The 25,881-nt window shown below is 44.8% G+C and overlaps 1 protein-coding gene and 1 non-coding gene across 2 annotated transcripts; both read left to right on the top strand.

Annotated features, from left to right (window-relative positions):
• FBXO3 (F-box protein 3) lies at positions 1-25,510 on the top strand. Its single transcript, XM_056527684.1, has 11 exons — positions 1-191; positions 5,001-5,090; positions 5,923-6,086; positions 8,094-8,208; positions 8,309-8,513; positions 10,861-10,906; positions 12,030-12,114; positions 14,310-14,432; positions 18,024-18,139; positions 22,327-22,517; positions 24,943-25,510. Exons 1-11 carry the CDS (start codon positions 55-57, stop codon positions 25,063-25,065), a joined length of 1,395 nt encoding a protein of 464 aa, XP_056383659.1. The 5' UTR covers positions 1-54; the 3' UTR covers positions 25,066-25,510.
• LOC130277836 (small nucleolar RNA SNORA35) lies at positions 9,675-9,805 on the top strand. The gene has a single exon (XR_008845599.1). It is a non-coding gene; the product is annotated as a small nucleolar RNA SNORA35 (small nucleolar RNA).
• Positions 25,511-25,881: the final 371 nt, after the last annotated feature.

The raw sequence follows: 25,881 nt of genomic DNA on the forward strand, positions 1-25,881 counted from the left end.
GTTAGGAATGCCGGATGGGGCGTGGCATCGTTTTGAGAGGGGCGTTGTCTTTCGATGGGAAGGGGAGGAGCCGCGACTGTTCAGCTGGTCGCCTCCAAGATGGCGGGGACCAACGAGCTGGGTCTGGCGGATCTGCCGTCCGATCCGCTGCTCCTGATCCTGTCTTACCTGGACTTCCGGGACCTGCTCAGGTACAAGTGTGCCCCCTACCGCCTGCTGTGCGTCACTTGTGTGTACTGTGCCCTGCACCCCAACACTGTCAGCTGTGGACCTATAGCCCTGTACTGCACCCCATATGTGGGGATAGACTGTAAATGGTTAATGCTATAGATGGCGGTGTAGACTGAGCAATGGCGATCGCCACCACCGTATATTTTTAGAATGTCGCACTGTTGTTGTCTTACACGCCGTCCCAATAGTAACATTATAGGAAAACATTGTTCGGATTTGCAGAATAAGCGTAAGGCGTCGTTCACATCTGTGTCCTGGAAGCCGTGAAGCTTTGGCGCAAACCAGATCATGCCTGATGGCAGGAGTTGACGCAAACGGCATAATTGGTGCAACTATGGCGAGTTGTTCACTCTATAGTAATGGCGCATGCTGCAGAATGGCGCAATACACACAGCAGCAGCGGTAGAATATCATATTGCACACCTCAGCTGCTGCAGAACCTCATACATGTCGCAGCCTCTGCAGAACGTCGTAATGCGGATCTCGGATGCTGCAGAACGTCATGATACGCATCTCGGATGCTGCAGAACGTCATGATACGCATCTTAAATGCAGAATGTCACGATACGCATCTGGGATGCTGCAGAATGTCATGATACGCATCTCGGATGCTGCAGAATGTCATGATACGCATCTCGGATGCTGCAGAATGTCATGATACGCATCTCGGATGCTGCAGAACGTCATGATACGCATCTCGAATGCTGCAGAACGTCATGATACGCATATTAAATGCTGCAGAATGTCATGATACGCATCTCGGATGCTGCAGAATGTCATGATACGCATCTCGGATGCTGCAGAATGTCATGATACGCATCTGGGATGCTGCAGAATGTCATGATACGCATCTCGGATGCTGCAGAATGTCATGATACGCATCTCGGATGCTGCAGAACGTCATGATACGCATCTCGGATGCTGCAGAACGTCATGATACGCATATTAAATGCTGCAGAATGTCATGATACGCATCTCGGATGCTGCAGAATGTCATGATACGCATCTCGGATGGTGCAGAATGTCATGATACGCATCTCGGATGCTGCAGAACGTCATGATACGCATCTCTGATGCTGCAGAACGTCATGATACGCATCTCTGATGCTGCAGAACGTCATGATACGCATCTCGGATGCTGCAGAACGTCATGATACGCATCTCGGATGCTGCAGAACGTCATGATACGCATCTCGGATGCTGCAGAACGTCATGATACGCATCTCGGATGCTGCAGAACATCAAGATACGCATCTCGAATGATGCAGAACGTCAGAATACGCATCTCGAATGATGCAGAACGTCGGAATACACACCTCGGCCCTTGCAGAACATCTTAATAAGCATCATATCTGCTGCAGAACATAATACACGTTTCAGCTTCTACAGAACATCAAGGATGACATGATTTCCAATCATTGACTCGGATAGGAATCTTCTCCCTGAGGCCATGTTCACACAAGGGAATTTCCATGTGGAATTCCATACAGAGATTCCTCAGCAGCAGAGTCCCATTATTTTCAATGGAATTCTACTGTGCTGTTCACATAGTAGCATTTCCGAGCGGTCCTAGCACTGACATGTTCTGTCTGTGGAATGACCGCATTGAAACTTTCTGTGCAGATATTCCACCTTGTGAACATAGCCTAAAGAGGTTCTGAAGCAGGATGGGTTTGAACACTGGGGGGAAGCGCAAGGGAAGTCAATGGGCAGTATGTGAGGTATGTCGGTGTGATGCTTCCTCTGATGTTTGCAGCACCTTAGGATGAGGCTTGGTCAGGAGGCTGTGCCAGTGAGGAGGCTTGAGCTGCAATACCAGGCACATCCTACAGACAAGGGTGGCGCTGTGCCTAGTAAAATGAAGTGTTATGCATTACTGTGGTCTCTTTATTGTCTGTAGTCGTGCTGCGCTGTTGTTACAGTGTATAATCCATTAAAAACCCTGCAGCAGGTGAAGCCGGGAGATAACTGTGTCACATGTGAGGTTATCATGGCGCTCCCCTCTGCAGGGATCGCTATCTCATCAGGACAGATCATGGAAGGAGTAAACAGTCCCGTCTATCACAGCCTCCCCTCTGTGGCCCCCGACCCTGTGCCTGCAGGGGAAATGACGAAATACAGTCATGGACATAAATGTTGGCACTTCTGAAATAAGAAAATGAAGTATTTCTCACAGAAAAGGATTGCAGTAACACATGTTTTGCTATACACAGGTTTATTCCCTTTGTGTGTATTGGAACTAAACCAAAAAAGGAGGAAAAAAAGCAAATTGGACATAATGTCACCAAACTCCAAAAATGGTCTGGACAAAATTATTGGCACCTTACAAAATTGTGGATAAATAAGATTGTTTCAAGCATGTGATGTTCCTTTATACTCACCTGGGGAAAGTAGGTGTGGGCAATATAAAAATCACACCTGAAAGCAGATAAAAAAGGAGAGAAGTTCACTTAGCCTTTGCATTGTGTGTCTGTGTGCGCCACACTAAGCATGGACAACAGAAAGAGGAGAAGAGAACTGTCTGAGGACTTGAGAACCAAAATTGTGGAAAAATATCAACAATCTCAAGGTAACAAGTCCATCTCCAGAGATCTAGATTTGCCTTTGTCCACAGTGCGCAACATTATCAAGAAGTTTGCAACCCATGGCACTGTAGATAATCTCCCTGGACGTGGACAGAAGAGAAAAATTGATGAAGGGTCAACGCAGGATAGTCCGGATGGTGAATAAGCAGCCCCAAACAAGTTCCAAAGATATTCAAGCTGTCCTGCAGGCTCAGGGAGCATCAGTGTCAGCACGAACTATCCGTCAACGTTTAAATGAAACGCTATGGCACGAGACCCAGGAGGACCCCACTATGGAGGAGACCCAGGAGGACCCCACTATGGAGGAGACCCAGGAGGACCCCACTATGGAGGAGACCCAGGAGGACCCCACTATGGAGGAGACCCAGGAGGACCCCACTATGGAGGAGACCCAGGAGGACCCCACTATGGAGGAGACCCAGGAGGACCCCACTATGGAGGAGACCCAGGAGGACCCCACTATGGAGGAGACCCAGGAGGACCCCACTATGGAGGAGACCCAGGAGGACCCCACTGCTAACACAGAGACATAATAAAGTAAGACTACATTTTGCCACAATGAACTTGAGTAACCAAAATCCTTCTGGGAAAACGTCTTGTGGACAGATGAGACCAAGATAGAGCTTTTTGGTAAAGCACATCATTCTACTGTTTACCGAAATCGGAATGAGGCCTGCAAAGAAAAGAACACAGTACCTACAGTGAAATATGGTGGAGGTCAGTGATGTTTTGGGTTGTTTTGCTGCCTCTGGCACTGGGGGCCTTGAATGTGTACAAGACATCATGAAATCTGAGGATTACCAATGGATTTTGGGTCGCACTGTACAGCCCAGTGTCAGAAAGCTGGGTTTGTGTCCGAGATCTTGGGTCTTCCAGCAGGACAATGACCCCAAACATACGTCACAAAGCCCCCAGAAATGGATGGCAACAAAGTACTGGGGAGTTCTGAAGTGGCAGCAATGAGTCCAGATCTAAATCCCATTGATCACCTGTGGAGAGATCTTAAAATTACTGTTGGGAAAAGGCGCCTTCCAATAAGAGACCTGGAGCAGTTTGTAAAGAAAGAGTCCAACATTCCGGCTGAGAGGTGTAAGAAGCTTATTGATGGTTATAGGAAGCCACTGATTTCAGTTATTTTTACCAAAGGGTGTGCGACCAAATATTAAGTTAAGGGTGCCAATAATTTTGTCCAGCCCATTTTTGGAGTTTGGTGACATTATGTCCAATTTGCTTTTTTTCCTCCCGTTTTTGGTTTAGTTCCAATACAGACAAAGGGGATAAACATGTGTAAGCAAAACATGTGTTACTGCAATCCTTTTCTGTGAGAAATACTTCATTTTCTAGAAAAATGTCAGGGGTGCCAATATTTACGGACATGACTATCTGTTGCCCATGACAACCAATCACAGCTCAGCTTTCATTTTACCCGAGCATTATAAGAAATGAAAGCAGAACTGTGATTGGTTGCTATGGGCAACAAAGCGAATGTTACTGTAAGACGCCCCTCTTCAAGTGAGGCCGTATCCACACGCTGTTTTTTTGGGACTCTTTTTCTGAGATAAATGGGGAGCAGGGATGTGGAAATGATATCGCCCGACGCCTGGGACATGCGGGTGAATTCTTCAGGCATTTAGCCCTGCTTCGGGCAATTTGAGGAATTCACATATAACGGGGCAATCAGTTTTGCCCTGTAACTAAACTCCTCTAGACTGCAGCCTATAGCGAGCCGCGCAGGACGACAGCGTCCCGGTGTAGGCGCGCGATGACGTCACTCATCTGTCCGGACCAAGGATGCAGGCCCGAAACAATCACCAAGCCTCTAAGCCTGCCGGAGGGGAACATGGGGGTGGAGGACAGGTAGCAGGGGATCAGAGAGGGGAGGGGGGTTTGGGAAATAAGTGAATAATGGGGGGGGGGGGAGAGGTGGCCTGAAATATGAGATGGGGGCATCAGAGGAGGGAGGGGGTTTATGGGGGAAAATATGGCACAGGGAGCATTGGGGGGGGGGGGGGGAATATAATGGCACAGGTGGCCCTACCTGATAAAGCGACATACCTAAGGGGGGGGGGGGCTACCTACTTAAAGGAATACAGGAATACTGTATTGCAAAATAAGTTTGGAGAAAACATCGGCTTTAACCCTCCTGTCCATTATTATAAGTCATTTCTTTTTCTGTCCTTTCAGTTGCAGTTTCCTGAACAGAAGATTTAACCAACTTTGTAACCATGATCCTCTATGGAAGTGGCCGTGTCTGAAGTATTGGCTGGTGTCCGAGTAAGTGATCGGAACGGTGCTTATATATGTTAATGTCTCTCTGTCTGCCTGTCTCTCTGTCTGCCTGTCTCTCTGTCTGCCTGTCTCTCTGTCTGCCTGCCTCTCTGTCTGCCTGCCTCTCTGTCTGCCTGCCTCTCTGTCTGCCTGCCTCTCTGTCTGCCTGCCTCTCTGTCTGCCTGCCTCTCTGTCTGCCTGCCTCTCTGTCTGCCTGTCTCTCTGTCTGCCTGCCTCTCTGTCTGCCTGCCTCTCTGTCTGCCTGCCTCTCTGTCTGCCTGCCTCTCTGTCTGCCTGCCTCTCTGTCTGCCTGCCTCTCTGTCTGCCTGCCTCTCTGTCTGCCTGCCTCTCTGTCTGCCTGCCTCTCTGTCTGCCTGCCTCTCTGTCTGCCTGTCTCTCTGTCTGCCTGTCTCTCTGCCTGCCTGCCTGTCTCTCTGCCTGCCTGCCTGTCTCTCTGCCTGCCTGCCTGTCTCTCTGCCTGCCTGCCTGTCTGTCTGTCTCCTGCATGGCACCCAGGCTCTCCCCAGGATTGGAGCGCGCCGTTCCCCGCACAAAGTGGTGGCAGATACGCCCCCTCCATGTATCTCTATGGGAGAGCCAGAAATACAGCGTTTGGGTGGGCGCGTTGGCCGTCACGTCTTGCGGGGGTTGACAAACTCCGTTCCTGAGTAGAGTCGGGGTGCCGTGCAGGAGATCGCGCTAGCTCCCACCGCTCGGACACTTATCCTTTGGATAGAGAATACGTTTTCCTGCACCACAGTAGGTTTTGCTGTGACCTGTGGTGACTTTGTTATGTAAATGTTATAAGTGACAGTAAGGGTCCAATTTCTGCTTCCAGGGACAAGAAGACCCAGAAGAACCACAGCTGGAAAACAACATTTATAGAATATTATACGGATCTTGGACGGTATATACATCACTATGCAAATCTGAAGGCGGCCTGGGACGCTCTGAAGGCTTATCTGGAAGAACACTGCCCCAGAATGATCAGCTCGCTTAAAGGTGTCGTATATAAGAAACTCTCCGGCACTAGATACAATGTTGCCTTAAAGGGGGACTCGGGAGGGAAAACAATGTTCTTAAATCAACTGGTGCCAGAAAGTTAAGCAGATTTGTAAATTACTTCTATAAAAAAAATCTTAAAATCCTTCCAGTACTTATCAGCTGCTGTTATGATCCACAGGAAGTTATTTTCTCTTTGAATTTCCTTTCTGTCTGACCACAGTGCTCTCTGCTGACACCTCTGTCCATGTCAGGAACTGTCCAGAGCAGGAGAGGTTTGCTATGGGGATTTTCTTCTACTCTGGACAGTTCCAGATATGGACAGAGGTGTCAGCAGAGAGCACTGTGGTCAGACAGAAAGGAAATTCAAAAATAAAAGAACTTCCTGTGGATCATACAGCAGCTAATAAGTACTGGAAGGATTACGATTTTTTTTTTAATAGAAGTAATTTACTAATCTGTTTAAATTTCTGGCACCAGTTGATTTAAATACAAAAAAAAAGGTTTCCACTGGAGTACCCCTTTAATCCTTCCAGTACTTAGCTGCTGTATGCTCCACAGGAAGTTGTGTAGTTCTTTCCAGTCTGACCACAGTGCTCTCTGCTGCCACCTCTATCCATGTCAGGAACTGTCCAAAGCAGGAGAGGTTTGCTATGGGGATTTTCTCTTGATCTGGTCCCTTCCTAACACAGACAGAGGTGGCAGCAGAGAGCACTGTGTTCTGACTGCAAAGGACTACTCAAATTCCTCTGGAGCATACAGCAGCTGATAAGTACTGGGAGGATTAGGATTTTTTAATAGAAATAATTTACAAATCTGTTTTAACTTTCTGGCACCAGTTGATTTGAGTAAATATTAAAGGGGTATTCCAGGCAAAACCTTTATATATATATATATATATATATATATCTATATATATATATCTCAACTGACTCCGGAAAGTTAAACAGATTTGTAAATTACTTCTATTAAAAAATCTTAATCCTTACAATAGTTATTAGCTTCTGAAGTTTTCTGTCTAACTGCTCAATGATGATGTCACGTCCCGGGAGCTGTGCATGATGGGAAAATATCCCCATAGGAACTGCACAGCTCCCGGGACGTGAGTCATCAGAGAGCAGCTAGACAGAAAACAGCTACTCAACTTCAGAAGCTAATAACTATTGGAAGGATTAAGATTTTTTAATAGAAGTAATTTACAAATCTGTTTAACTTGCCGGAGCCAGTTGATATATATAAAAAAAGTTTTTGCCTGGAATACCCCTTTAAATAGACCAGCTCACCGCCTTGTAGACACTCTAGATTGGAGGGTTAGTAAGCACGGAACAGGTAGCCAAGCGGCATACTTGGTGTGAACAGGTCCATAACAAAACAAAAGTGCAGATTCCAGCTCCCAAAAATATATAAAAGTCCAAAATGTATTTCACTTCACTCCAACGCGTTTCGAACCATCATGGTTCTTAATCATGGCACAGCAGTTGATTTGAAAACATTTTTTTACCTCTGTGGTCCCCATTTAATGTTGATATATACAAAAAATGTTTGCCTGGAATACCCCTTTAATCCTTCCAGTACTTTTTAGGGGCTCTATACTAAAGAGAAATCCAAAAAAGAAATGCATTTCCTGTGATGTCCTGACCACAGTGCTCTCTGCTGACCTCTCTGTCCATTTTAGGAACTGTCCAGAGCAGCATATGTTTGCTATGGGGATTTTCTCCAGTTCCTAAAATGGACAGCAGAGGTCAGCAGAGAGCACTGTGGTCAGGACATCACAGGAAACGCATTTCTTTTTTTGGATTTCTCTTTAGGATACAGCCCCTAAAAAGTACTGGAAGGATTAAGATTTTTTAATAGAAGTAATTTACAAATCTGTTTAACTTTCTGGCACCAGTTGATTTAAAAAAATAAGTTTTCACGGTAGTACCCCTTAATGGTGCAAACAGTAATTTTTGGGTCATTTAGATTTTTTTTTAAGCTGGCCTCATCGTGTGCTTGTGGTGTTTGCAGCCGGTGTGCAGGAGGAGGACCTTAATACCATAGAAGATAGGATAGGCTCCAAACTCCCTGATGATTATCGCTGCTCCCTGCGGATTCACAATGGACAGAAGCTTGTGGTACCCGGGTAAGGCCAGACACGTGATGGCGCGGCTGCCGATTTTCTGTACTGTGGGCCCTCATATTTAGGCTATTTACCCTCCTCTCCTTGGTTTGCCCCCCTTCAGGTTGATGGGCAGCATGGCTTTATCCAACCACTACCGCTCTGAGGACTTGTTGGACATAGATACAGCAGCGGGCGGCTTCCAGCGCAGGATCGGCCTCAACCAGTGCCTTCCTATCACCTTCTGCATCCACACTGGGCTCAGCCAGTACTTGGCTCTGGCTGACATCGAAGGGAGGTGTCGCAACGAGATATTTTATCAATGTCCGGTAAGTCTGGGTCACGTCTACTACAACATGCATCGTAAAGAGACTACAGGTTCCAGCATGCCATGATAGTAAGGCTGCGTTCACACGGCCATCTAGACCCGTCCCGTTCTTCTCCCATCAAAAATAAAAACGGACAATAACGGATGCAAACGGATGTTATCCATTTGGATCCGTTATTGTTCAGTTAGTAAACAAAAAAAATAAAAATGTTTTTTTTGTTCTGGGCATGTTCAGAAGTAAAAACGGATAAAAAAAAAAAACGGATTGAAAAAAAAACTGATGCAAACGGATGACCTTAAAGACTCGTCCATTTTCCATAGACTTCAATGTTAAATTTACTGTATCCGTTTTCTCTTCCGTTTTTTTTTACGGAAGAAAAAATACTGCATGTGCTGTTTTTTTTTCTGCCATCTGAGCGCATGGCTGTCCGGGCTTGCTAAGAGTTGTAGTTTTGAAACATCTGGAGGTCCGCAGGTTGAAGACCACTGAGGGCGGAGAGTTCACTCGAGTATAAGCCGAGGGGGGTGTTTTCTGCATGAAAAATCGTGCTGAAAAACTCGGCTTATACTCGAGTATATACGTATAATATATATGTGTGTGTGTGTGTGTGTGTGTATTTGTGTGTGTGTGTGTATATATATATATATATATATATATATATATAATGAATGTATGTATAATATATGTGTGTGTGTGTGTTTTAGTAGTACTAAGATAACAGAAAACAGAAAATAAATTATAATAATATTGTTTTTAAATGTTTTCCCATTTTATAAAGAAGAAGGAAAAAATAAAAAATAAAAGAATTTAACATATTTGGTATCACCAAATGCTGAAATGTCCGAACTGTAAAAAAAAAAAAAAATGATTAAAGAATCATATATATGCAAAAGTGGTACCGATAAACACTACAGATCAACAATGTTCAAAAAATGAGCCTCCCTACAGCCTCATAACGTAAAAGTGTGATAGGTATTATCAGAATAGGGCAATTATAAGTGTACTGATTTTTATTGAAAACGTTTTTTTTTTATTTTTTATTTTTTTTAAATAGTAAAATTATAGAAAAGCATGTAAACATGGGTAAGGATTTAATCCAGAAAAAACATACTATGTTCAGTTTTACCATAAAGTGCACTGCATTAAAAATTAAACACCTTACCGCACTGTCTAGCGTCCCCCACAGCCGGCACCTTGGCTCTGGGGTCTCATTTCGGTGCCAAAACAAATCCCTTCTTGCAGAAAGGTCGGGCCGAGCCGTGACCTGATCTTTCCGAGAGTTGGGGACAAATACTTAGAGCTGCTGCCTTGCGTGAGCTCGTGACGTCATAGCCCCGCCCCCTCGTGATGTCACGCCCCGCCCCCTCAATGCAAGTCTATGGGAGGGGGCGTGACAGCTGTCACGCCCCCTCCCATAGACTTGCATTGAGGGGGCTGGGCGTGACGTCACGAGGGGGCGGGGCTATGACGTCACGAGCTCCAGCATTCGGAACAGTTTGTTCCAAATGTTGAGCAGCGGAGTACCCCTTTAAATGTTGCCAAATTATTATTATTTTTTTGGGTAAAATGAAAGGTGTCATTATAAAGTACAATTGGCTACGCAAAAAACAAATCCTCATGGGTCTGTGGCTGGAAAAATAAGAGTTTATGTCTCTTAAAGGATGAGGCAGAAACAAGGAAATCCTAAAATGACTAAAGGGCTGCACTCTCAAGGGGTATTCCAGGAAAAAAAATATTTATTTTATATATATATATCAACTGGCTCCAAAAAGTTAAACAGATTTGTAAATTACTTCTATTAAAAAATCTTAATCCTTTCAGTACTTATGAGCTTCTGAAGTTGAGTTGTTCTTTTCTGTCTAAGTGCTCTCTGATGACACGTGTCTCGGGAAACGCCCAGTTTAGAAGCAAATCCCCATAGCAAACCTTCTAAACTGGGCGTTTCCCGAGACACATGTCATCAGAGAGCACTTAGACAGAAAAGAACAACCTTAACTTCAGAAGCTCATAAGTACTGAAAGGATTAAGAATTTTTAATAGAAGTATTTTACAAATCTGTTTAACTTTCTGGAGCCAGTTGATATATATAAAAAAAAAAAAAAAAAAAGTTTTTTTCCTGGATAACCCCTTTAACCCTCCTTTTTTAAAACTTGATGTAATCAATGTATCTCTTACCAGATGAGTCCTGGTTTGTTATTTATGATTCCTTTAGGTGGACAGCGCTCTGTGAATAGTATGAGACATGTTATTTTCTTTTTTTTGTTCTTTTTTGGGCACTGTGATATTTATTAGGACCATGTGTACAGTGTACATCGTAGTTTACCAGACCCTTTGATCTGTGTTCTAGGACCAGACGACGCATAACCCTGCAGCTCTGGACATGTTTGTTACAGGTAGGATCTCTAAATGGTGTGTGGTTCAGAGGCCATACAGAATAAATTGATGTTGGCCACACCCGCTGATATTGACCAATCATCTAATCCTTTTTTTTCCTAATGGAAGGTAAGCTGTTGCCAGAGTAGTCTGCCAGCGGCTTATTCCCCTCTCCCCATTCATTACACATGCACGCTTGGCTGAACTGAGTGTGCATATGCCAGTGTTAGAGCTATTAGGCAGCATTAGATTAAGGGTTCGTTCACACGGGCGGATTTTTTGGAGGGTTTCCCGCTGTGTATTTGAAAGTGGGCTGGCTCTTTTCGGCTGTCCGCAGCAGCCGCGGAAAATCCGCCGCAAGCCCCATTGAAGTCAGTAGGGACTGTGGCGGATTTTCCGTAGCGTAAATTCCGCCGCGGAAAATCTGCTGCGCGCAGCCTGGAAGAGCCCGCCCACTTTCAAATACGCAGCGGGAAACCCGCAAAAAATCCGCCTGTGTGAACGTACCCTAAAGGGGTAGTCCACTGGAAAGCATTTTTTTTATTTTTAAATCAACTGGTGCCAGAAAGTTAAACAGATTTGCAAATTACTTCTATTAAAAAATCTTAATCCTTCCAGTACTTATCAGCTGCTGTATGCTCCACAGGAATTTATTTTCTTTTATTTCCTTTCTGTCTGACCACAGTGCTCTCTGCTGACACCTCTGTCCATTTTAGGAACTGTCCAGAGCAGGATAGGTTTTCTCTAGGGATTTGCTCCTACTCTGGACAGTTCCTGATATGGACAGAGGTGTCATCAGAGAGCACTGTGGTCAGACAGAAAGGAAATTCCTAAAGAAAAGAACTTCCTATGGAGTATACAGCAGCTGATAAGTACTGGAAGGATAGAGTTTTTTTTTTTTTTTTAATAGAAGTCATTTACAAATCTGTTTAACTTTCTGGCACCAGTTGATTTAAAAAAAATGTTTTCCAGTGTAGTACCTCTTTAAGGCTCAGTAGGAGGCACTTGATTGATGCCAATTGCCTTAGCAGGACTGCAGTCGGTCCTAGAATAGGTGACCAATGAGATGAAAGGGCTTCAGAAACCTGAGATCTTGTGTTGTCCCATCATGGACCCTCATCCTTTATCTGTTTTTTTTCTCAGGTACCTCTTTTACCCAGTGGTTTACATCGTATGTGCAGCATGTTGTCTCAGGTGACTATCCCATCATCAGGGACCAGATTTTCAGGTAGCGTGGACTGAACACATCACTACTATATGCTCTGTCTGTTTTCACTTAAAGAAGCACTCCAGGTGTATGTGTGTGTGTGTGTGTATATATATATATATATATATATATATATATATATATATATTGCCATCGCTAGTCCTGCATCACGATCTGTTTCAACCCAGCACAGTTGCATCCATCTGTTGCCATACTGTAACTTAATTATAAAAATTTCAGTGTTAAGTGCAGGGTTTTTCAGACACAGTGCCTCACAGTTTTGCAAAACAACAACTCCCAGCATGCCCGGACAGCCTTTGGCTGTCCGGGCATGCTGGGAGTTGTAGTTTTGCAACAGCTGGGGGCACCCTGGTTGGGAAACCTCCCCTACCTTGATTTGTATACTGCTCCCATGTGGCTGCATTTTGTCTTCAGTGTTTGATGTAATTTTCACCAACAATTGTGCTACTTTACATCAATTTTCAAATCACTGTAAAAATGTCATTTTAACAAAAAAAAATTGAAAAATTTTAGTAAAAATGCTGTAAAAAAAGCAATATGTGAACACAGCCTAAGGACTTGAGATCTTAAAGGGGTTATCCAGGAAAACATTTTTATATATATATATATATATATATATATATATATATATATATATATATATATATCAACTGGCTCCAGAAAGTTAAACAGATTTGTAAATTACTTCTATTAAAAAATCTTAATCCTTTCAGTACTTATAAACTTCTGAAGTTAAGATTGTTCTTTTCTGTCTAAATGCTCTCTGATGACACGCCCAGTTTAGAAGCAAATCCCCATTGCAAACCTCTTCTAAACTGGGCGGTTCCCAAGACACGTGTCATCAGAGAGCACTTAGACAGAAAAGAACAACCTTAACTTCAGAAGCTCATAAGTACTGAAAGGATTAAGATTTTTTAATAGAAGTAATTTACAAATCTGTTTAACTTTCTGGAGCCAGTTGATATATATATAAAAAAAAATGTTTTTCCTGGAATACCCCTTTAAGTTGGGAGTTGTAGTTTTGCAACAGCTGGAGGCACACTGGTTGGGAAACACTTGTGTACTCTGTGGGAAAGGCCCTTTTAAAGGTGGGTACTCCGGTGGAAAACTTTTTTATTTTTTTATTTATTTATTTATTTATTTATTTATATATTTTTTGTACTCAACTGGTGCCAGAAAGTTAAACAGATATGTAAATTACTTCTATAAAAAAAATAATAATAATCTTAATTCTTCCAGTACTTATTAGCTGCTGAATACTACAGAGGAAATTCTTTTCTTTTTGGAACACAGAGCTCTCTGCTGACATCACGAGCACAGTGCTCTCTGCTGACATCTCTGTCCATTTTAAGAACTGTCCAGAGCAGCATATGTTTGCTATGGGTATTTTCTCCTACTCTGGACGGTTCTTTAAAATGGACAGAGATGTCAAAAATAAAATTGTCCAAATGGGCTGAGTCCTTAAGGGGGTTAAGGGTGGGTTCACACCACGTTTTTGCAATACAGTTCCCTTATACGTTTTTAATTTGAACCGGAACCGTATTGAAAACCTTATGAAAAAGATGCATCAGGTTGTCAGTTTTGCATCCTGTACGGTTTTGTCATTTTTTTTTAACTGTACCCAAAACTGTAGCCTACCATGGTTTTTGGTCCAAGTGAAAAACTGTATTAAACTGTATACGTTTTTTTTTAACATGGGAGTCAATGGGAACCGTACAGACCTGTATGTGCATACGGTTCCATCCGGTTTTCACCACACGGTCTTTGAGTTTGCACAGGTTTTTTTTCTTGGAATTTCAATCAAACAAGTGAAACTTTATTAAAAATGGAGTGAAAAGTTAAAAACGTATATGTTTTTTTTTTCTTAAAAAACGGATTTAACCGGACATCATTTTTCAAACCGTATACGGGTTAAAATTTGTACACACGTTTTGATAGAGTTTAGTCCGGTTTTGAGGAATCAGTTTTTCATCCAAAAACCTGATACGGGAACTGTATTGCAAAAACGTGGTGTGAATGCAGCCTAAGTCTGGTTCAGCTCAGAAGACTTCAGTTTTGGATGTTTGCGGTATCTCAGCTTTGCTTAGATACTTGAAACTGGGCACAAAGCTGCAATGCTTGCCTCCCTGTATGTTTGTGATATAATAATGACCATTTATTCTGCGTTTCTTAGTTTTATCTATTGTCTCTTCCAGGTACGAGCATGACAAGGACTGTGTGGCAACTACTGACGAGATCACCATATCGGTCTCCACTTCCTTCCTGCCGGAGCTCAGCTCCATTCACCCTCCACATTACTTCTTCACCTACAGAATCAGGTTAGTGGGCGGCTGTAGGGATTAGTATATGGTGTAACACAAAAAAAAAAATAACACTCTTACAGTGATCCCTCAACTTACAATGGCCTCAACATACAATAGTTTCAACATACAATGGTCTTTTCTGGACCATTGTAAGTTGAAACCAGACTCAACATACAATGTACAGACAGTCCAGATCTGTGAAACTTGTCAATGGCCGGAAGAAATGACCAATCAGAATGGGCATTTACTGGTAAAACACCTGTATTACTGAAGTGTATGCACTGACTGATGTCTGGTAGTGCCCCCTACAGTACAGGGAGGTATTACATGTTCTGTACACTTTACCTGTACCAGGGTTACCTGCTCCTTTGGACACCAAGTGAGGGCGACTCCGGGCATGCTGGGAATTGTAGTTTTGCAACAGCTGGAGGCTCCCTGCTTGGGAAACACTGACATAGACAGTGATTTACAGCCCCCGGCAGATCTTTCTTACTTTTATATGTAAGGATTTGCTTTATCTATAATCAGTTATCTACTTATTTTTCTTTAATCCTCACTTTTTCCTATTTTTGGATGACATTTTGGGGCTTTAGAACCAATTACCAGGTTTCCATAGAGTTCTGGTCTCAACATACAATGGTTTCAACATACAATGGTCGTCCCAGAACCAATTAATACTATAACTTGAGAGACCACTGCACTAAGTTTTTGTTATTTGAAATCGTTCTTCCATTCAACCCCATGCAGGCGCGAATCCCATTCATTTCTATAGCATCCACTAACATTACTGTGGTCCCCAAACAGCGTCACAAATTTGTCTTCCTTCTGGATCTCCTTCTAGCTCGCCAACCGCACATACGGTGTTTCCCACACCCCTCACCCTCTTAGGCTATGTTCACGCAATGGAATTTCCGTGGGGAATTCCGCATTGACATTCCGCAGCAGCCGAGTCAATGATTTCAACGGGATTCTGCTTAACTGTGCACATTGTGAAATTTTCGGAAATCCCGATTCCACAGAAAGAATGCGTCTATGAGACGGCACGTTTTCCGAGCGGTCATTCGTCCGTGTGAACATAGCCTTATTGTTGGGGTCCCTTAAGGTTCTGTCCTGGGGCAGATCCTAGAATCCCATTGCTTCAATCATCACCTACACCGACGACACTCAAATCTACCTATCTGGTCCAGATTTTGGCTCCGTTCTATCCAGGATCCCAGCTTTATTTTCCTTTTTCTCCTCCCGCTTTCTATAAGGGTAGGGTCACACCTAACTGATCCGCAGTGGATTTTACGCTGCGGATCCTCCTGTGACCCGACCCATAGTGTGCCTCCAGTTGTTGCTATTCCGGTGCTGCAGAAGCCCATTGCGGTCAATGGGATTCCGATGCACAGTGCTCGTTTCGGAATTTCGGCGTCTGAAATTCTGCCACTGTAAGATTAATCTTGTTCGTTCTTTTGTCAGTCTGTCAGTCAGTCATGCCATCTATGAGGACGGCAACGTCCGTGCGGTTCTGTTGCCAACGCCCTTGAATTCTTTAAAGGGGTACTCCGCTGCTCAGCGTTTGGAACAAAATGTTCTGAACGCTTAGTGCCGGGAGCTCTTGACGTCACGCCCGCGCCCCTTCACTGCACCTCTATGGGAGGGGGCGTGACAACTGTCACGCCCCCCCCCCCCCCCCCTCCCATAGACTTGCATTGAGGGAGCTGAGCTTGATGTCATGAGGGGGCGGGGCTATGATGTCACAAGCTAATGGCTCCAGCGTTCAGAACAGTTTGTTCCAATCCCTGAGCAGCGGAGCACCCCTTTAACTAATGTTTCTGGCTGGAGTAAACCCTGTCTTAGGGTATAAAAGCAATCTGTACCTTTCCTGGAGCTGTTGGTGGTTGCCAAACCAAATATAAAATCTCCTTTTTATTTCTCCATTAAGTGTCAAGGAGGCGGAGCTCTGCTGCTCAAATGCCACAGCCTGCCACACCTCCTCGCTTGCCCTTACCTCCCTGCTCCTTCCCTCCTTGACTGACTTACAGTGCTCTGCTTACAATAGAGGTTGGAGCTGGGAGGGGAGGGCGTGCAAGGATGCTGTGGCACTTGAGCAGCTCAGTCACGCCTCTTTGACACTTGGCTGAGAAATAAAAAAAAGGCAGTTCTATAAGTTTGTCAACCACCATCATCTCCAGGAACTCAGTGTTTCCCAACCAGGGTGCCTCCAGCTGAAGCAAAACTACAACTCCCAGCATGCCCGGACAGCCAAAGGCTGTCCGGGCAAGCTGGGAATTGTAGTTTTGTAACAGCTGAAAGCAACCTGGTTGGGAAACACTGCCCAAACCTCTCTGTGTATATAGCTGTTTGCAGCAAATAGAGATTCAATTTAAAGGGGTTATCCAGCAATAGAAAAAACAGAGCTAATTTCTTTCAAAAACAGCTCCCCGTCTGTCTCCAGGTTGGGTGAGGTCCGGCAGCTCAGTTCCATTGAAGTGAATGGAGCTAAGTTGTAATACCAGACCAAATTTTGTTCGTTTTTCTGCTATATACTTCTGGCCACCAGGGGTCTCCCTTCTTGGCCAGAACACATTTTGTCTGTTCAATATCTCAGATTTTGTTCTCCTGTTTGTAATGGCAGGAGACCAAACTCTGGAAATAAGGTCTGGCCATAGGCAGTGCGTAGCACTCCTTCTCTGCCTGGGTATAATACAGTAAAATACAAACAAAAAATTGGTCTAGGAGGCGCTGCACACAAATGTGACGCAATGAAGAGCCTGGCTAGCACAGGACAACGTATATTTTATTTCAATAAGGACGACGCGTTTCGGCACTAAGTTCGTGCCTCCCTCCAGGTCCAAAAAACGATACCTCGAACAGTAGATTGTACGAAGTGGGGTACTGGTCCGGAGGTCCTGTAAACTTGGTGTGCTGCCACGGTCTGTGTATAATACAGGGGTAATTTGCATAACTCCACCCCTTCTCTGTCAGAGCTGGCTGGCCACATGGCTAATTTGCATAACCCCACCCCTCTCTGTACTTAGCCAGCCGGCCACTTGGCAGGCAGCGCGGCTCGCACGGCAGGTCTTTGCTCCTGTACTCCTTCGTGCAGTGCTAAACGAGGATGAGGAGACCCCAGAGCAGCCTGCCGCGCCATAGGCTAAGCACGGACACGGAGCGCAGCAGAGATGTGAGGGCGGAAGTGGTCCCCCACCAGGCTTCACTGACGTCGCGCCTGCTGGCGCACGCCCACATCCTCCTTCCGGCAGCTCACTCTATGTGAGCAAGAAGAAAAAGTATGAGACAGAGCTTTTAAAAGCTCTATAAAAAAAATAAGGGCAGGGGGGGGTGTTTTTCTATTCCTGGATAACCCCTTTAACTCACCTTTTAAAGTGTACCTAAACCTTCAGGAAACTTTTGGCACATTAAGGCAATATCGACAGGTCCATACACACTGCGCTCAGCTTTCCAATCAAAGCCGAACAGAACTTAAGGGGCACAGTGCTCAGCCAGTCGCCTCTGCCCCTTTGTTCTACCTAACATTGGGGGTCTCTGCATCCAGTCCCCCACTTACCTTTTCTGAAAGTTTAGATACAATGTGATATTTTTGCTCTTTTTATTTACCAGAATGGAAATGGCCAAAAATGCTTTGCCAGAGAAGGCCTGTCAGCTTGATAGCCGCTACTGGAGAATCACAAACGCGAAGGGAAACGTGGAGGAGGTGCAAGGCCCGGGAGTCGTAGGTGAGTCACATGGTTTACTTCGGTCACATTTACAATATACAGAGTATGCAGCTGTTGACGGGATGCATACATTAAAGGGGTACTCCGCTGCCCCAGCGTTCAGAACATTTTGTTCCGAGCGCTTGAAGCGGGTCAGTGACGTCGCACAATGCCCCCTCAATGCAAGCCTATGGGAGGGGGCGTGACTGTGGCCATGCCCCCACCCATAGACTTTCGATGAGGGGACGTGGCGTGGTGTCACAAGTGGTGTCACAAGTGGCGTGGTAGTGACTTCACAACCCCGCCGCCCGCACCGAGCATTCTAAATGAATGCCGGGTGCTGCTCAGAGATCGCGGGGCCCCTTTGGATAGGGGATAAGATGTCTAGGGACAGAGTACCCCTTTAAAATCTTTTATGTCCTAATGCTGGTTGGGAATGTTAGACACCCTGTATGAGAGAGCCTGACTTATTTTATTAAGCTAATATAGTCTATGTTGTATCTCCCTACTTCTTGGTGTCAGTAAACTGCATAGGAAATTTGGACCCCACTAGAAAGAAGGTGCTGAGCATGCTCTTTGGACAGGCCCCGTGCAGCACCTCTCTCCTGCTCTGTCAGTTTGGCTGACACAACTCAGCACTAATAAGCAAACTTCCTCCCTGTTCACCCACAATGTCATTTTACTCCGTTGCTATGTCCGTTTGCCTGACCCTTAGTCCGACAGTCTCAACAATGAACGAGCGGGTAAGGAAGCAGAATTTTAGCCCCCCCCCCCGCCTCCCCTCCTTCAGTACTGCCAGGCTGTTGGACTGAGGGTCAGGCAAATCGACAGAGCAGAAGAGAGACGCTGTACAGGACGTGAAACAGTAAAACCAGCTGAGCTTGCATTACCCAGGCTTTACAGGTGCAACTCCATTCATAACAAGGCAGGCACGTGGGCTACAGGTAGGGGAATAACTTTTGAACGAGGCAATAGAAAATATTGAGAGTATTGGGTAATACAAGGTGGGCCATTTATATGGATCCACCTTAAAAAAATGGGAATGGTTGGTGATATTAACTTCCTGTTTGTGGCACATTAGTATATGTGGGGGGGGAAACTTTTCAAGATGGGTGGTGACCATGGCGGCCATTTTGAAGTCGGCCATTTTGAATCCAACTTTTGTTTTTTCAATAGGAAGAGGGTCATGTGACACATCAAACTTATTGGGAATTCCACAAGAAAAACAATGACGTGCTTGGTTTTAATGTAACTTTTTTCTTTCATGAGTTATTTACAAGTTTCTGACCACTTATAAAATGTGTTCATTGTGCTGCCCATTGTGTTGGATTGTCAATGCAACCCTCTTCTCTATATACTACTATATACACTACAGGAGAAATGCTAGCACAGGCTTCCAGTATCCGTATACACTGCTATATACTACTATATACACCACAGGAGAAATGCTAGCACAGGCTTCCAGTATCCATATACACTGCTATATACTACTATATACACCGCAGGAGAAATGCTAGCACAGGCTTCCAGTATCCGTATACACTGCTATATACTACTATATACACCGCAGGAGAAATGCTAGCACAGGCTTCCAGTATCCGTATACACTGCTATATACTACTATATACACCGCAGGAGAAATGCTAGCACAGGCTTCCAGTATCCATATACACTGCTATATACTACTATATACACCGCAGGAGAAATGCTAGCACAGGCTTCCAGTATCCGTATACACTGCTATATACTACTATATACACAGCAGGAGAAATGCTAGCACAGGCTTCCAGTATCCGTATACACTGCTATATATACTATATACACCGCAGGAGAAATGCTAGCACAGGCTTCCAGTATCCATATACACTGCTATATACTACTATATACACCGCAGGAGAATTGCTAGCACAGGCTTCCAGTATCCGTATACACTACTATATACTACTATATACACCGCAGGAGAAATGCTAGCACAGGCTTCCAGTATCCATATACACTGCTATATACTACTATATACACCGCAGGAGAAATGCTAGCACAGGCTTCCAGTATCCGTATACACTGCTATATACTACTATATACACCGCAGGAGAAATGCTAGCACAGGCTTCCAGTATCCGTATACACTGCTATATACTACTATATACACAGCAGGAGAAATGCTAGCACAGGCTTCCAGTATCCGTATACACTGCTATATATACTATATACACCGCAGGAGAAATGCTAGCACAGGCTTCCAGTATCCATATACACTGCTATATACTACTATATACACCGCAGGAGAATTGCTAGCACAGGCTTCCAGTATCCGTATACACTACTATATACTACTATATACACCGCAGGAGAAATGCTAGCACAGGCTTCCAGTATCCGTATACACTGCTATATACTACTATATACACCGCAGGAGAAATGCTAGCACAGGCTTCCAGTATCCGTATACACTGCTATATACTACTATAAACACCGCAGGAGAAATGCTAGCACAGGCTTCCAGGATCCGTATACACTGCTATATACTACTATATACACCGCAGGAGAAATGCTAGCACAGGCTTCCAGTATCCGTATACACTGCTATATACTACTATATACACCGCAGGAGAAATGCCAGCACAGGCTTCCAGTATCCGTATACACTGCTATATACTACTATATACACCGCAGGAGAAATGCCAGCACAGGCTTCCAGTATCCGTTTACACTGCTATATACTACTATATACACCGCAGGAGAAATGCTAGCACAGGCTTCCAGTATCCTTATACACTGCTATATACTACTATATACACCGCAGGAGAAATGCTAGCACAGGCTTCCAGTATCCGTATACACTGCTATATACTACTATATACACCGCAGGAGAAATGCTAGCACAGGCTTCCAGTATCCGTATACACTGCTATATACTACTATAAACACCGCAGGAGAAATGCTAGCACAGGCTTCCAGTATCCGTATACACTGCTATATACTACTATATACACTGCAGGAGAAATGCTAGCACAGGCTTCCAGTATCTGTATACACTGCTATATACTACTATATACACCGCAGGAGAAATGCTAGCACAGGCTTCCAGTATCCGTAGTTTCAGGTGCTGCACATCTCGTATCTTCACAACATAGACAATTGCCTTCAGATGACCCCAAAGATAAAAGTCCAAGGGGGTCAGATCGGGAGACCTTGGGGCCATTCAACTGGCCCACGACGACCAATCCACTTGATGTGTTTCCCTCTTTATGCACTGAAGCTGGCACGTTCCCTGAGTTTTTCCAGCAAGATGGTGACCACCACATTATGGGTGTCAGGTCCGAGCATTCCTAGATGAACAGTTTCCTGGAAAGTGAATTGGTCGTCGTTCGCCAGTTGAATGGCCCCCAAGGTCTCCCGATCTGACCCCCTTAGACTTTTATCTTTGGGGTCATCTGAAGGCAATTGTCTATGCTGTGAAGATACGAGATGTGCAGCACCTGAAACTACAGATACTGGAAGCCTGTGGTAGCATTTCTCCTACGGTGTATATAGCAGTGTATACGGATACTGGAAGCCTGTGCTAGCATTTCTCCTGCGGAGTATATAGTAGTATATAGCAGTGTATACGGATACTGGAAGCCTATGCTAGCATTTCTCCTACGGTGTATATAGCAGTGTATACGGATACTGGAAGCCTGTGCTAGCATTTCTCCTGCGGTGTATATAGTAGTATATAGCAGTGTATACGGATACTGGAAGCCTGTGCTAGCATTTCTCCTGCGGTGTATATAGTAGTATATAGCAGTATATAGAGAAGAGGGTTGCATTGACAATCCAACACAATGAACAGCACATTGAACACATTTTATAAGTGGTCAGAATGTTGTAAATAACTCATGAAAGAATAAAGTTACATTAAAACCAAGCACATCATTGTTTTTCTTGTGAAATTCCCAATAAGTTTGATGTGTCACATGACCCTCTTCCCAAAATGGCCGACTTCAAAATGGCCGCCGTGGTCACCACCCATCTTGAAAAGTTTCCCCCCTCACATATACTAATGTGCCACAAACAGGAAGTTAATATCACCAACCATTCCCATTTTATTAAGGTGTATCCATATAAGTGGCCCACCCTGTATATTACAATTGGTGGGACAACACCTTTTTTGATTTTGTTTTCTGGCTAGTGAGTCCTCTTCTTGTCTTTTTATTTTATGCTCTTAGGAGATTACCCCCAACTAAGGGCGGGTAGAGTGTACGAGTACACAAGCTGCACCACGTTCTCCACAACTTCTGGGTATATGGAGGGGAGTTATACATTCCACCGGTTGGACAACAAGAACGAGGTCTTCACCGTCGCCATCCCCCGTTTCCATATGAAATGTCCCACGTTTCGGGTGTCTGACGTCGCTACAGTAAGTAACATGGTGACTCCTGCGCATTGTTCCCTTTATTCCTCTCCTTACCAGTAGAAGATGGACACACAATCTTGGTTTCCTAGGGTCACATGTAGTGCTCGGAAATACGCTGCGGATTCTGCTACGAACAAACTCACAGGGCTACCTGGCCGCAGCCCTGTGTGTGCAGTGAGGTTTGGAGGCAGGCCTGTGTGTGCAGTGAGGTTTGGAGGCAGGCCTGTGTGTGCAGTGAGGTTTGGAGGCAGGCCTGTGTGTGCAGTGAGGTTTGGAGGCAGGCCTGTGTGTGCAGTGAGGTTTGGAGGCAGGCCTGTGTGTGCAGTGAGGTTTGGAGGCAGCCCTGTGTGTGCAGTGAGGTTTGGAGGCAGGCCTGTGTGTGCAGTGAGGTTTGGAGGCAGGCCTATGTGTGCAGTGAGGTTTGGAGGCAGCCCTGTGTGTGCAGTGAGGTTGGAGGCAGGCCTGTGTGTGCAGTGAGGTTTGGAGGCAGGCCTGTGTGTGCAGTGAGGTTTGGAGGCAGGCCTGTGTGTGCAGTGAGGTTTGGAGGCAGGCCTGTGTGTGCAGTGAGGTTAACCTTACTTACATGTACAGGACTGCGGCAGAGTAGCCCTGTGTCTGCTTGTAGCAGAATCCGCAGCATATTTCCCACAGCACGAAATACACTGAGGATGTGCTTTACTTGACCTGCACTTGTTACTATTTTTAACCCTTTGAGGACCAGGCTGGCGGGCTCATTATAGTCCATGGAGTGAATGAGTCAGGTTTGACTGACAGTCGTGGAGTGAAGTGCGTTGCCGCACACTTCGACGGGTTAAAAATTATGATCCGGTGCAATCGTAACTTTTGACATTTCTAGATGACGTGTCAAACGGTAATGGGTTATTTAGGATTAGAAAATAAACATTTCTTCCAGAAATAGAGCCACTTATGTCCTCCGTTTGCGTGTGGTATTGCGACTCACTTCTATCGAAGGGAATTGAGCCGTGTTGTAATACCATCATATACAACAAACTCCAGGGCCGAAGCCACTAACTCCCCTCTTATTACCTTCCCCCTAAAAAGTCACTTTTATTGATACTATTAAAAATCCTCACACGTGAAATAAAAGTGTGCCGAGAGAGTGCTTGAAACGCAATACTAATATAACAGCAAGGAGCCCCTTGTGTGCTGTATGCTATAATGAATGGTGCTGCAGTACCCCCATATTTGGCGCTATGACGGCGTGCAGATTTAAATTCTTAATAAACAGCCACCCTCGACATGTTCTGATAACGCTGTATAAATGAGTAGTCCAGTCGTGAAAAACGTATCCCCTATCCTAAGGATGGGGGATAAGTTTCAGATCGCGGGTGGGGGTGGGGGGGGTGTCCGACCGCTGGGCAGCCCCCCCCCCCCCCCCGCCCGCGATCTCCTGTACGGGGTCCCGGGCTGCCCCAGCGGTCGGACCCCCCACGATCTGAAAATTATCCCCTAGTTTTTCAGGATTGGACTACTCCTTTAACTGTTTTAACGACGGTGGGACTCTTGCCCCGCAGAATCTGCTGCGGACGCTTTAAAGGGGTATTTCAGGAAAAACTTAAATTTTTTAAAAATATATATTAACTGGCTCCAGAAAGTTAAACAGATTTGTAAATTACTTGTATTACAAAAACTTAATCCTCTCAATAATTATCAGCTGCTGAAGTTGAGTTGTTGCTTTCTGTCTGTCAACAGTGCTCTCTGCTGACAACTCTGCTTGTCTCGGGAACTGCACAAAATAGAAGAGGTTTGCTATGGGGATTTGCTTCTAATCTGGGCGGTTCCCGAGACAGGTGTCATCAGAGAGCACTTAGACAGAAAAGAACAACTCAACTTCAGCAGCTCATAAGTACTGAAAGGATTAAGATTTTTTTTAATAGAAGTAATTTACAAATCTGTTTGACTTTCTGGAGCCAGTTGATATATAAAAAAAATGTTTTTTTTTCCCCTGGATAACCCCTTTAAATCATTGAACCGCAGCGGCTTTTGCGGGGCCAAAGTTTATCGGGGTATACACGCCCCTACACGCACCCTCATTTTAACAAGGATATTTGGGTCAAAAGCCTTTTTTACCCAAATTTTCTTGGGAAAAAATGAGGGTGCGTGTAATAGTCCGGTGCGTGGTATACCCCGATAAATACGGTATATCTCCTACCCAGCATAAGCTGTACCCGGGGCTGTATAGCTGCGAGTACAGCTCAGCCCTGTCAGTAGCATGGACAGTATGGGGTAAGGGGTGATGCTATGCATCTGGCCGCTGCGTTTTTCCATCAAACAAATGCTGTGTGGCAGTTTGGTCATTTTTGCCCGAAAAGACAAGTGGAAATGTAGCCTAAGAGCAGCTTCTCCTCTTCTGCTCCAGGTGAGGACAACACCTGACGGCCTGTTTTCTGTTTTTCCTCCTGTGCAGGAAGAGAGCTGCAATGATTGTTTCCTACACGATGATGACTCCACAGACACAGATGAATACGAAGAGCGGAGGAGAGTTTTGGACATGCCCAATCCCCCTGTGCTTTGCCCGCGCTACACCTGAGCGGGCACCACCTGTATCCTGCAGCCAGTGGAGTCCTCTCGCCCAGGATCCTTTTTTTTTTTTTTTTTTGCATTTATCTGCTCTGGGAGTTCGGCCAGGCTTCCCGCTTCCTGCCCGCGGCCTGTATCTACGCTGTGACGTCCTGTTTGCGTATTCTCTAGCCCGCCATTTACCACTACGAAGGGAGAGATCGCCTTCGGCGCTCTGCGGTATCTCATCGGCTTCAAGCCTGAGCTAGAAGTCTCGACTGCGGACGCTGCTTACTTTTCTAATTTATGTGCGAATCCTATAAGAACCACTACGTTGGTTTTTCTTGCGATCTTCGAATGAAAGAGACTAAGCATCCGAACATTCTCTCTTTTCTATGAGGTTTTGTGTTCCGGGGGAATTTATTGTGTGTGCAAAATGCTTTGGGGGATAAAAAAAAAAAAAAAAAAAAAGCTTTCGGGGAGAGGATTTTTTTTTTTAAAGTGGTGACCCCCCCCCCCCCCCCCCAAAAAAAAAACAACTTATGGCATGTTTGACAGACATGTCTAAAGTTTAGATTGCGAGACCCGCGAATTGTAAGCCGATTAAGTGCTCCTTAAAGGGGTACTCCGGTGGAAAACTTTTTTTTTTTTTTGTTGTTTTAAATCAACTGGCGCCAGAAAGTTAAACAGATTTGTAAATTACTTCTATTATAAATATCTTAATCCTTCCAGTACTTAATAGCGGCTGTATACTACAGAGTAAATGCTTTTCTTTTTGGATTTCTCTTCTGTCACGATCATAGTGCTCTCTGCTGACCAGAGCAGGAGAGGTTTGCTATGGCGATTT

The sequence above is a fragment of the Hyla sarda genome, chromosome 6 (assembly GCF_029499605.1).
Source record: "Hyla sarda isolate aHylSar1 chromosome 6, aHylSar1.hap1, whole genome shotgun sequence".
NCBI lineage: Eukaryota > Metazoa > Chordata > Amphibia > Anura > Hylidae > Hyla > Hyla sarda.